The 12,654-nt window shown below is 38.8% G+C and overlaps 1 protein-coding gene across 2 annotated transcripts in view; it reads right to left on the reverse strand.

Moving 5' to 3' along the window:
- ANKRD26 (ankyrin repeat domain containing 26) overlaps positions 1 to 12,654 on the reverse strand; it is a 59,147-nt gene that overhangs the window by 36,431 nt on the left and 10,062 nt on the right. Inside the window, exons 7-16 of one of the 2 annotated variants that reach the window (XM_075081133.1) lie at positions 9,691 to 9,724; positions 9,539 to 9,611; positions 8,257 to 8,317; positions 6,912 to 7,900; positions 6,074 to 6,221; positions 4,786 to 4,847; positions 3,562 to 3,673; positions 1,924 to 1,952; positions 1,740 to 1,806; positions 1,604 to 1,648 (exon numbers count right to left, since the gene is read on the reverse strand). In XM_075081133.1, the coding sequence (XP_074937234.1) occupies positions 1,604 to 1,648; positions 1,740 to 1,806; positions 1,924 to 1,952; positions 3,562 to 3,673; positions 4,786 to 4,847; positions 6,074 to 6,221; positions 6,912 to 7,900; positions 8,257 to 8,317; positions 9,539 to 9,611; positions 9,691 to 9,724 (1,620 nt within the window). The remainder of the gene's footprint in view (positions 1 to 1,603; positions 1,649 to 1,739; positions 1,807 to 1,923; positions 1,953 to 3,561; positions 3,674 to 4,785; positions 4,848 to 6,073; positions 6,222 to 6,911; positions 7,901 to 8,256; positions 8,318 to 9,538; positions 9,612 to 9,690; positions 9,725 to 12,654) is intronic. The other variant, XM_075081132.1, reaches the window with a different exon arrangement.

A 12,654-nucleotide genomic window follows, 5' to 3' on the forward strand; every position in this document is an offset into this window, starting at 1 on the left:
AATACGAGAATACCACTACCTAATTTTGACCCAAAAATAAATTTTCATAAGTTATTACTATGAGCCAGTAACAAAGTAAATAGAATGAAAAATTTCATCTCTTATTCAAGATTTCATTGTGCAAGATACTGTACTTGTTTTCCAGATTTATGAAATAAACTTGTGAGGGGTGGCATTCAACCTTTGTAGGGTTAGAAATACTTGTGCCACAGGAATCACGATGCTTTTCTGAAGCAATCTAAATTGCTTAAACCCAAATCGAAACTTAAAAGTTTGAAAGAAATTTTCACATGTACTTAACACCTGATCATCAAGATAACACATGGGTAAAAACCAACATGGCATAAATGAATAAAGACACGTAGGAAAAATAGCTGACATGAAATGAGCTGTGAAAAGGCAGTCTTTCCTTTCTGTGTTTATAATTTTATAACATACTGGTCCACTATGGGGCTTCACATTACTGTGTAATACAGACAAACCCAAAACTCATGTTTAAACTGAGCAATTTAACAATCCTCTATGCATACCACAAAAACACTATCACTGCAAAATAAATAAAGGGCAAAAGAGGACCTGTTGTTGCTTACCCATTGTAAATACAGGGGAGAGGAGAAGAAGGTTGAGAGGAGGAAGAGAGAGATATTTTTCCTAGAGTGAAGTTTAATCTCTATTATTGTCAAAAGAACAATTCCTCCCCCCTAAAACAAGGATGACAAAGAACATGGAACTATTTGTATTCAATCCTTAGAAGTTACAATAATTTAAAAGTTTCCAATTACCTACTCTGTTACTTGCCTAAATATCTGTTCATCTCTCTCTGGTTTATATTTTCAATAGCTGATTGTAGAAACTCTAAAACCTGAATGGGGGATTGCTTCTCATCTCATTAACAAATATGCAAATCAATAAATGTTAGAACAAATAAACTAAAAAACCTTTAAGGCCATATATCCTCTTTCCAATATATAAGTGGACCAGCTAGCTCCTTCACTTTTAGCCTTATTTCCAAATAAAAGAGACATCCTGACAACATGCTGACACTGCCATTTCCTCCCACCTTGTCTCTCTTCCCCTTTCCTTCCCTACCTCTGAACCTGCTGAACAGTCGCCATGATACAAGACAGGGAGGCCTCAGAAGACTGTATTTGCTACACGTTTCAAAACAACTGCCAGACAGGTAGAGAAAAGCCAGGCAAGTAACAATTCCTGCTAAGTGCAGTAAAGCATGAGCCCAAGAATTACCCCTCCTGTCTCATCTGCTGTTCCTGGATAGCTTAGCTTTCAGACCCCTAGCCTGGAATCAGCCACAGCACATGCTCAGAGAACCAGAAATATCAGGAAGGGTTTTTCTGAGAAGTTGGAAGAAAAGCAAAACTTGAGGACTGTCTGAAAAGGGGAGATGACAGCAAGTATGGTGAAGGAAGGGTATTTACAGTATTGAAAGGTAACGAACAGGAGGGAATACACATACATAGAAGCATATTTCAGTAGACCTTCTGCTCCTAGAACACCTTGCTAGAACCATTAACTTAATATTACAAAAAAATTTCCAAGTACATGTCTGTTCGTAAAAGAATACTATAAAGAGACTTATGTGTACCTTCAATATCCTCTGCATCTCCTAAACCAAACTCCTCCAATAGATCTGCAAAACAAATAAGTCATATGCTTTATTAAATACGCGTATCCAGAAAGATTATGAAGCTAGACTCAGAACCACGTGAAGTGAACATTACCTGTTTTCTGCTGCTGGCTTTTAGGAGAGGTTTCATTCATTTCCAAAACCGATTTGGGAGTCTTCAGCTATGAAAGACACAATCCAATCATAAAAAAACAAACTAAAAAAACCCAAATTAGAAGTAACTACATACTATTTAATGAGCAGAACAAGCAGTCAGCCTGATATGAACAAATGCTTACCTGGGAATCGTTTGGTTTCTCCAAGAAGCCTAGAGGTACAAAAATGTTTTGGGAAATGTTACTTTATTTAATTGAAGGTATCTTTCTTCATTCAACATGAGTAGTTTCTAAAACTAAGTATTAGTTGCAAGCATTCTTTCATCAAGGTATGACACCTAACATTCAATTTACCTCATCATACAGCATACAAGAAATGGACAATGCATACTTCCCATCGTGCACCTTGGATTTAAAAAATAATAATCACAGAACTAGGACAATTCATGCTCATTAACAGAACAAGGTCAAAATATTTAGTCCTTTTGAGGAGTTGCACCCTGCTTTCTAAAAGGATTATTTCAAAAGCCAAAGCTGGTCTGCTGTAATGAATGATCATAAAACAGCCCAACAGCTCTGTGACTGTGATTACCCTACAAGTGTTTGATGTTGAGGAGTATTTTCCTTTCCCTTGATGGGATAGAGAAAGTGTGGGTCCAGACACAGAAACCTCATACACGTACCATTCAATGAAGTTTTTAAAAAAAAAAAAAAAATCAAGCTAGATCTCAACAGATTGTTCTTATTTAGCTTGCAAAAAAACAGAAGAAATAAATGTTGCTTGCTCATAATCTCCATTTATAGCTTAGTTCCAAATATTTTTATTTTACATTTTTGTCCAACTTTAAATAATTTCCAAACCCACATAATCTACTGGCCCACCTAGTCCATATTTCTCAAATCCTCATCATAAGGTCATTTTACCGTTTGAGTGCTCTCATGACAGAAGTATATGAAATGTTACTAAGAATGGCTCCACAGCAAAATGTTTATATTAAAAAAAAACCAAACAGTATTTGATTTCAGTAAACTTGGTGGTCCAGCCGTATGGAAATACCCTAAAAAGATTACCCTAATAATCTTTTACCCTCTTTTCATACTGATTTTCAACTTATCTTAGTAAAAATCATACAAAGCAGACTTCCATGACAACTACTCAACAAGTAGGTTTACAATCTCCTAGGAGATTGTAAATTTTGCTTCCAGCTTACTAAACTAAAACTGGATTTAGCTTCTTTAGCTATTCTATTGTACCTATACTACAAGCAGGATTGACAAACCATTTGTTGAAGGAGAAATCCTTCAGAAGAAAGTACATAGCAAAACTTCCCTGCCACCTTATGCTCAAGATACCCAGGAGACAGTGTCACAAGCTACAGGCAGAAATGCTTAACAACAAAATCTAAACTTTTAGTCACATTTTAGCTCCTAGGCAAAGCACAACAGAAAGCTATCAAAAATTAAGGTAGGAAATAAAAAATGCTTAGCCAGATCATAGCTTTCTTCTGGTGCATTGTCATCCAAGAATCTTTAAATGTTCAGACATGTCAGTCCTAAACCACATACACTTTCATCACTATGCAACCACAACACCAAAAAACCACAACACATCCGAAGGACACACATAAAGCAAACAAGACAGCTTCTTTTACAAACTGGCCAGCAAATGCTGTGATAACTGGTGTTAACAAATAAATACTAAGCACTTCAATGCTATAGTGCCCACCCAGATTACAACAGCATTCCTAAGACAGACACTTATAAAGTTCACTTTAGCCTATAAATGCTTACAGACAAACATTTAGTCCACCATGAAGTTACCATTGCTGTGTCCCCCTGAAACAATCTGTGAGCATGCTCCATGTCTCTCTGCAGCTGTGAGCAACACATCAGACGATACTTTTCTTAGGCTTTCAGAATCCGTCTGTATAATCTAAAACACATGCATGCGAATTGTTACAAACACATTTTCAACTCATTTCTATGCAAAAAGCTCCTGCTAAGTCATCTTGGATAGCATGGTATCAAGTATTAGAGATACAAAAACCTTTGATAAGACCCTTGGAAAGGACACATCAAAACATAGTATATTGGAAAAATCACAGCAGTTGTGTATGTATTCACATCTAAGACAAAAACCTCACCACTCATCTAAACTATTCTGCCATGGTGATAAACCTTGAAAAACTGGACAGAAGCAAGAGAGAATTAACATGGTGACTCAAGACGTAGGTTGTGAACCAGTAACTGCAGGTCTGTGGTCATCCAACATTTGTACTGAACTTGTACCTGACATTCAGATTAGTGCTTATGTTCCCTAGGCATGTATCCTGCAATTGTGAGCAAACACATCACTATTCCCAATCGCAAGGATGGTTTAGGAAAAAAAAACTTTAGTCTTGTATTTTTAAGAAGGGGGCGAAGAAGAGTTCATTTTTCCTCACAAGCAAAGCCAGAGTGGGTTAGCTACAGACCCTACTCGTTTTCTTCTATCCCATTACAACAGACAGAAAGAACTAAAAGGGCAAACACAGCCAGCATGTGGGGTATTTCTGTTGAACATGACTTTCAAAAAGGGCTGAAATACACCTACAAATGGTATAGAGGATCTACTCAGAAGTAGCTAACAGTCTAGGCTGTAGACCCTAAGGACAACCACTGACCAGGTCAGCAGAATAGAGCTATATGGTGAAAAAGCAACAAACCTGCCAGCCACTGTGAAAAGCTCAGCATACTTTAAGCAGCAAGAAACTTTGCTGATTCAACACTATACTAGAAATCAAAACTCAGAAAGCCTGTTGCTATAAGACCCAAGTCATTAGCTTGACCTAACTTCATCCCAATCCTAACTGAACAGCTGGCCTAGAGCAGAAGTATTTCAAGGGCCCCCAGTTAGAAGCATACGACAAAAGCAGGAAAAGAGGAAATAAACCTCATCAACTGTAGGTCCCAAGTCAAAAGCAAGCTCTCAAGTGCTTCTGGATCTTACTCTTACCTCCCCCCACCTCCCTCTGGTGGGGGGCCCATGTCCTTCACAGAAAGTACCTCAGAATCCCAGGGAGATTCAGCATCTTCCTCTTCCTCTGATCCCACTGCTGGCAGGGCACCTACAAATGAGGTAAGAGGTGAGACACTGAGTGTTTATATTTCACTCTGCTTTTCCCCCATCAGTCAAGCCCTGCATCCAACAGGTGTGCAGTGGTTCCATTGCTGCAGACAAACTAAGACAGAGAACTGTTAGTCTGCACCTTCCCAGAAGCTAAACACCTAAGCATTGCCATTTAAAGAGTAGAGGCTTACAGCTCAAACTCTCACCCCAAACACACAAAAGCCATTTCCATCTCAGGGGCTTAACATCCAAGTCTCTCCTCTACCAGATGAACATAAGGCTCAGTCTCAGTGGGTTCCTGGCCAGATCAGACTATCTTCATTTCTCTGTTTTAAGCCACTCCATTAGGCAAAACTGAATCAGTATTCACTTGTGTGGAGACATGCACACAAAGAAGGTGGAAGGAGCTGGAGAAAGTGAGGGCACCCACCCCAGAAGAGGGCAACTGCTGGTTTGAATCTGGGCTCTGACCACTTACGCTATGCCAAACTCATGCTTACAGTAAAATGCATAGAAAAGAAGAGCATGTATGGGCACAACACTTTAATACAGCAGGTTCTGTCAGGCCCCCTGTGTAGCATTTGATCAGCAGCTACACATGCTCTGGTAACATCTACCACACCAAGCTACTCTCTGGAGACAGACAATGGAAATGGCGCCTTCTCCTGCTCTGAGACCTGAGGTGAGTACCAAAGTGCTCAACTCTGACCAAGCTGGTAATGCTTTCAAGCACAGACAAGTGTAGCACTGGATAGACCTTCTGCAGTTTAAAACTGGACAAGGTGAGGCACTGGAACAGAACACCTTTCTCAGCTTCACTCAAATATTTCTGAGGCTTCAGCCAAGAGCAATCTCAGCTTTTCAATCCAACGGTATGAGCCAGAAAGGGGAGTGCTACTGTAACACCCAAGACACACTAGACCTCCTTTTCTTTTTCATCTGTGCATTTTATTCAGACTGCTGCAGGGACTACATAACAGCAGAAGCAAGAGTGGCACCAGTTTCACAGAGCATTGTTTGGAATCCAACACCACAATTTCAGTTCAAGAGTAAGTGAAAAGGAACAAAAGCTGCTTTCCTTCTCTGCCAGTGCCTGCTAGGATTCACAGGCAAGGGAAATATTTGCTATCTCAGAAGTCAATCACCATTTTAGTTCATTTACTGTGCATCAATTATTTATAGAGGAAGAATTGGGATCAGTATTTACTAACTGATTTCTCTCACCAGCATTGTCTTTTGAAGAATTGTGGGCTTGTTGGCTATCATTACAAACAGAATTTTTCACACCCTCAACAACTGCAGTTTGTAGATCTTCACCAGTGTATTCCTTCTTTTGCTCCTCCTCCTCTTCTTCCCATTCAGGTGATTCTTCCTAAAAGAGATCAACCAAAACAGCTGGAAAGAAGAAAAACGAGCATCTACGCCATCCATCGACAACTTGAAAAATACTTTTCTTGTATAAGACAAAACGTAAAACAAAGCTCAAGAAAGTTTCCAAGGCCTTCAGTTTTTCCATGGGAATCTATATGAGTAGACGGCAACGTGTAATGTCTTGAGTCTCACCCCTGGTTCTCCAAAGCCCCTGAGAAGCACTTCCTCATGTCAGTCTAACTCTAGCTTCATTTAAGTTACATCCTCCTTTTCCCCTATTTTGCTCCAAGGAAAATCACTAGCTTCCTGCTCTCAATCTTATTCAAACTTCTCTTTGTTTTCTTACTTGCAGCCATCACACCATAAAGTTTACTAAATGGCAGTAAATCTTCACAGATAAAATCTGTACATACAACTGATACAAGTTTAATTGATTCCAGGAAATGTCTACTGCCTATTTTTTTTCCTGCAAAAACACTGTAATCAATAGAAAAAAAGTATTGAAAATACTGCTGATCTTATACCTAAGAAACTGCTTTGGCTAGGAGTAAGACATTTTCTAATATGAAAAATGGATGATCAAAAGATGGATATACAGAATGTATTAACAGAAACCCAGTTTACCATTTGTTTCTTACCTATGTTACCCTTAGAAAATACCCTTGTGATTCAATGATCCCTATATACTTACTCTGGTGCTTGAGTGAAATGCTGCTTTTAAATTTTCTTCATGCCTATTTAAGTGCAAGTTTTCACTTTCTTGTTTCAGTGCTTCACAGACTTTATCATCTACTTCTTCATATTGCTCTTCTTCAGTATCTTCATCATCTACATGTTCAAGAATGACAGAGTTCATTTTTTGACTTTCAAGCTTTGGGTTTTTTGCCCAAGAATTATTACCACTTTCAAAGCCATCACCAAAGCTTGGCTTCTTCTCCTTAAGACAACTATCTGAGAAAAGCTGAGGTATCTCTTTTTTCATTTCAGAGTCTGCAAAACAGGAGTCAGCATTTCTGTGAAACTTCTCCTGAGTCATACTTTTCCTGTTCCAGCTTCCTTGTGTATCTTGCAAATTATTTAGATTTTGAAAGACAGCTTGTTTCGGTATTGACTTGCAAGATACTTCATTATTCATTATCTTTGGAGACATGGTTGTTATATTTTCTTGTAACTTTTCATAACACCCAGCTATAAAAGTCACAGGAGTATCAATAGGTTCCTCCACCTTTTCATCGAGTTCTTGACTTATTTTATGATCATCATCACAGACATCTCCAGTTCCACACTGAGCTTCCACTTCATACTTAGCGTTACTAAAATACTCCAATTTCTGATTAATTTCTCCTCTAGGTTCTGTTTTTTCCCCCTGCTCCTCCTCCAGTACGATATTAGATTGACTTTCTTCATCTTCCAGATCTTCCTCCTCCTTTTCATCTTGAGTAAGAACTTCCTCTTCTTCTTCCTCTTCCTCCTCATAATCTTCATCATCTTCTCCATTGTCATTTTCATCATCTTCCTCCTCCTCCAATTCTTCTTCCTCCAGGTTGCTTGCATCTGAGACATCTTGGTTCAACAGTTGTCCACAATCCCCTTTGTTCAGGTTTGCGTGTGATGGGATTCTTTGTTTGAGGCTTTTCTTTGGTGACTTAGGACTTTCAATTCTAGAACCATCACCACAATCTTAAATCACAAGAAAAGGAAAAATGCATGTGAACAAAAGGAGTTATGTAAATAGCAATAGGCATGTTACCAGACTAATGCACAGGAGAGGATTCATCTGGGAATTTCTGGAAAAGGAGCCAGGTAAGGGATGGGCAGGATGGAGGAAGGACTTGACCAGGGACAAAGGCTTAGGAAGGGATTAATATCTTCATTTTAACTGTATGACTTACTTTTTTCTGAAGTGATTAAGTGCTGTGTTTTCAAAATGCTACTTTTCTTATTTACTATAGCAAAAGAAAATTATAAAAAACCCCTACTTAGCAAGTCTACTTTTATATATCAGTATATCATGCAATCTTTGCCAAATAGCTTACTGTTTCTCCTGAACTGCTGGGAAGCATTCATTAACAGTGTCAAGTTTGGCTTCTGCAGCTTCTGAAAATAAAGATTTATTTAAGCAAAACCATTTTTTTAATAAACAGCAATAACAAGAAATCCCTTGTTCACATCAAATCTTGAACAGTAAATATAATCAGGCTGTCCTTTTGATAGTGCTCAGGTGCTGGCTCCATCCTGTAGTTCTAACTACACAAACACTCCTCACATATGCAATTCAGTGAGTACTTCACCCCAAAACACTGTATAGGCAGCCTTCTGCAAATTGATTAAAAAGCTATCTTTATCTGTTTTTAATATTTGTAATACTTAAGCAAAATTCAACTATATTTAAGATTGTAGTTTCAGGATGGTTATGTACAAATGGGCACAACACGAGTAACTGTACAGATCCCTAGACTTAACGCACAGATTAATCTCTGCAAGGACACTTAGCAAAACCTCCCTAAATTCCAAAACCATGCCAGAAAAATGCACAATTTCTATTTAAATCAGTGTAAGAAAAGTGTGTTAAAACTAAACATGCTTGCATCTGCAGTACTACTGAGTGCGCTTAACTACCACAATAAGGTTCCTTGTCACTGCAGAATCGCAGTGCAACAGAATAGATACTCCAGACATCACTGCAGAAGTTGATAACCCTTCAGAACATCAGTAAAAAGAGTAGGCATGACAGCTTGCAGCTGACAAAAAATCCTATTTGAGCATTCAAAAAGAGAGGGAAAACATGCAGTTTGAGATTACATGCAAGCATGGAATGCCATCCCATAGAAAAAAAAAGATGACCCATTTGAGTAACTCATCCATTGAGCGTTCTTGAGGAATCTGACGAGGAAAGGAGAACTAGGTGATGAAGGATTTCAGTAGATCTTGAGCCCTTTTTCTTTATCAGTTAGGATTCTATCACAAATTTACAGGTAACAATAACAATATTTGGAGAAGAACAGAATAGGTTTTAATAGTGTCTTAACTTTTAGGGTCTGCAAGTCTGACTCAAATGAGCAAGACCAAATAAAACATTGTGGTGTTTATCTCGTCACCTATTGCTCTTTTGCCCCAAACCACAAATCTACTGCATGCTCTGCCACAGCTACAGGTCTTTTAGCAAAAACTCACAGCAGAAGAAAGGCTGGCAGGCCCGAGGCTGCTTCTAAGGAGAAAACAATAGTGGCTGGAACTGCAGTTTCTTCCAATCCCAGAGAAAACCTGCCTTCAAATAACTTATTTTTACAGGACATTTTTCCCATAAAGGCACCATACCTTGGGGGCAAAATCAAGTTCTTCTTCCTCTGAAGTATGCCAACTGTCATCACTCCCCTCCTTCTCAGAGCTTCTTAAAAAGCAAAGCAAAATGAGTACTGTGTCTATCAAATCACTCCTCAGGTAAGTGTTAGGTATTTTTAAAGTCTCACCTTATTGAGTCTCCTTGGGAAAAGTCATCTATTGCTGTTCAAACATTAATTGATACGTTGAAATTAGATTTGGTGTGCTAAAAGTTAACTGGTACATATAAACATTTAACATGGACAACTCTACAGGTCATAACAGAATGAAACTTTGGGTAGTCAATTCAACACAAGACAGCATGAATGAACGTGTTTCCAAAACAACTGCTTTTTTCAAGCCAAATTGAATTAAAAAAAAGAAAACAAAGAGACCAGAGTTGTATCTCCTTTGGACTAGTATACCTAGGCATTTAAGAAATGTCTCTAAACTTAAAAAAAATAAAGCATAGCATGAATATGCTATGTCAGTAGACAGTTAAAATGGTGGCAGTTTAGCAAGACAGTAAGTAAACGAACCTCCAAAATACTCATATTACACACAGGAGTACACATCACATGCAGAGATTTTTACTATTTTATGTAAAGGTTTGTCTAACATTATGTTATATACTACACTATCTGCTGCTCTACCCAGTCAGATTATAGTGAAAAGATAAAGAAAATCACAAAGCATAATCAAGATCTAAAGCTTATCCTCAGGTAGAAGAATCACCAGCAGTTCTTTACACTGCACCAAAACCAGTATTCAACAGACAAAAGGGGCATAACCAGGGCATTCTGTACTACACTTCAAGCTTTCATCAGTGTTATGAAGGCAACTCGCATGTAGAATCATAGGATAAATCAGGTCAGAAGGGACCTCAGGAAGTCTCTTAGCCAACTGCCTCCTCAAAGCAGGCTCAGCTATGAGGTCAGATAAGGTTGCTTAGGGCTTTATCCAGTCTGGTTTTGAACACCTCAAAGGAAGAACACTGTACAATCTGTTTTACTGTCCTTATCATGGTGAAGCTACTCACACCAAGTTAGAAACTCTCGTTTGCATTCACGCCTTTTGTATCTCCATCTCCTGTCATGCACCACTGGGAAGCGCCTGGCATTGTTTTCTCCTCAAGTGTACCAGAAGCTGCTTGCTAGGTCCCCTTCAAAGTCATCTGTTCTCTAAGCAGAACACGCCCAGTTTCCTCAGATTCTCCTCAGTGGAGTTTGACGGCCCTCCACTGAACTTGCTCACAGTTGAAAGACCTATCCGTCTTGCACTGGGGGCTCAGAATTATATCCAGACAGCTGGACACAATCCAGTGAGTGCCAAGTAGGTGTGGACAATGACTTTCCTCAATCTCTTGACTACGCTGGTCTTAGTACAGCCCAGGACACTGCTGACCTTCTCAGTTGCCAGGGCATCCTCCTGGCTCCTGCTCAGCTCATGCTCTGCCAAGACTCTCTTTGCTGGAGAGCAAAGCAGCTCTCCAGCCAGGCAGTCCCAGCATGTTTTGTTGCGAGGAGTAGTTCCTTTCCACATGCAGGACTTGGCATTTGCTCTTGCTGAATTTCATGAAACAAGTCTGACAGTCCATTTCCCTAGCTTGCCAAGGTCCCTCTGAATGCCCTGAAGCATACCTATTGATCTCCCCAATCTGGGGCCATTTACAAACTCAACGAGAGTGCACTCTAGGACATGACCAATGTACTAATGAAATCCTAACTTCAGGAACCCAGCCTGAAGAGTGCTAAAACCTCTCAACTATCAACAACTAAGATGAAATAAAAGGGTTCTTCAATTCCCAAGACAGAAGGGAAAAAACATACTAATAACCTCCACATAGTAGCTATTTTAGCATTCCTCAAGTTCTCAATAACTAGTTCTTGTTAACTATCATAACAAAATGAAGTTGCTTGTAAACAGGAGGTAGGTGACCTTCCATAAAGTCACGTGTTGACAACCAAACTGAGGTCTTGGACAAAACCATTACACGGAAAAGAAAACAAAGGCATACCATGCCTGAAGACATCTCTTCTACTACCAGTAAGCCACAGATGACCATGGGAATTTTGTCTATCCTAAACACCGGGTTTATGTGGCAACTTTGAGTACATCTCTTGACCTGAATAGGGCTTTCAGACAATGAAATACAGTATACATATTCAGTGTAGATATGCCATGTAGACAAAACCTAGAGGCTGAAACTTCCAGTGCAAGGACAAGCTAAAACAGTTCAAATACCAACACAGTCTCTGATTTTTAATGTTTCCTATTACAAACACATAATATTTTAAAATACTGATTAGTTTTACATACTGCTGTTTTTTGTTAACTCACTCATTACCCACAGTCTAATCTACCTGCTAATCTCCCAAGCAGAATGAAAACCTGTCTCTTAGAGCTGGGTGGACAGGGTGGAGTAGTCAGTTATAAACTCATGACAAGTGACTTCAGTTATATTTTCAACTAGTACAGTTATAATTAATCAAAACAGCTAAGTAAGTTATCTGAACTTTTGCTTTCAACTTATAACAACTTTAAGCAATCGTCCAAACCAGGTTGCATTGACCTTTAGAAGGCAGTAGAGAAAGTTCATGAGATAGCTTTCAGACAGACCTTGATGCCCTACCATAGAAATGGGATCTAGAAAAGCAGTTTCTGAGGACTGCTTGTTTCCACTTTAATTGAAGTTCATTTCCATTTTGGAGCAACAGAAGAACATATTTTTTTTAAAAAAATTATTTGCTATCACTAATGACACAAAGCAAACACTCAACTCAATAATAAAGGACTCGTGCAAAACATGCAAGCAAATAAAAAGTACCCAAAGCCTGCTCTCAGATCTAATTTATAAAACCAAAACCATCAAAATAGGGCCCTCCAGGATAAAAAACCATCATAGATGTTTTAGTATTTGTATATCATACAACGTTTCATATTTTAAATGCTACTGTACAAAATACCTTTCCTTGATTTTCCTGTTCTTGATGTCTGGTTAGGAGATTGTTGCATTCCTATATCCATTTAGGAAAAGGCATGGAAAGGACAGACGAAACAATGACATCAGAATAAATTTGATTTCCCAGAAATTTGGAAAACACAAGCAGCAC

This window comes from Phalacrocorax aristotelis, chromosome 1, assembly GCF_949628215.1.
Source record: "Phalacrocorax aristotelis chromosome 1, bGulAri2.1, whole genome shotgun sequence".
Classification (NCBI taxonomy): Eukaryota; Metazoa; Chordata; class Aves; order Suliformes; family Phalacrocoracidae; genus Phalacrocorax; species Phalacrocorax aristotelis.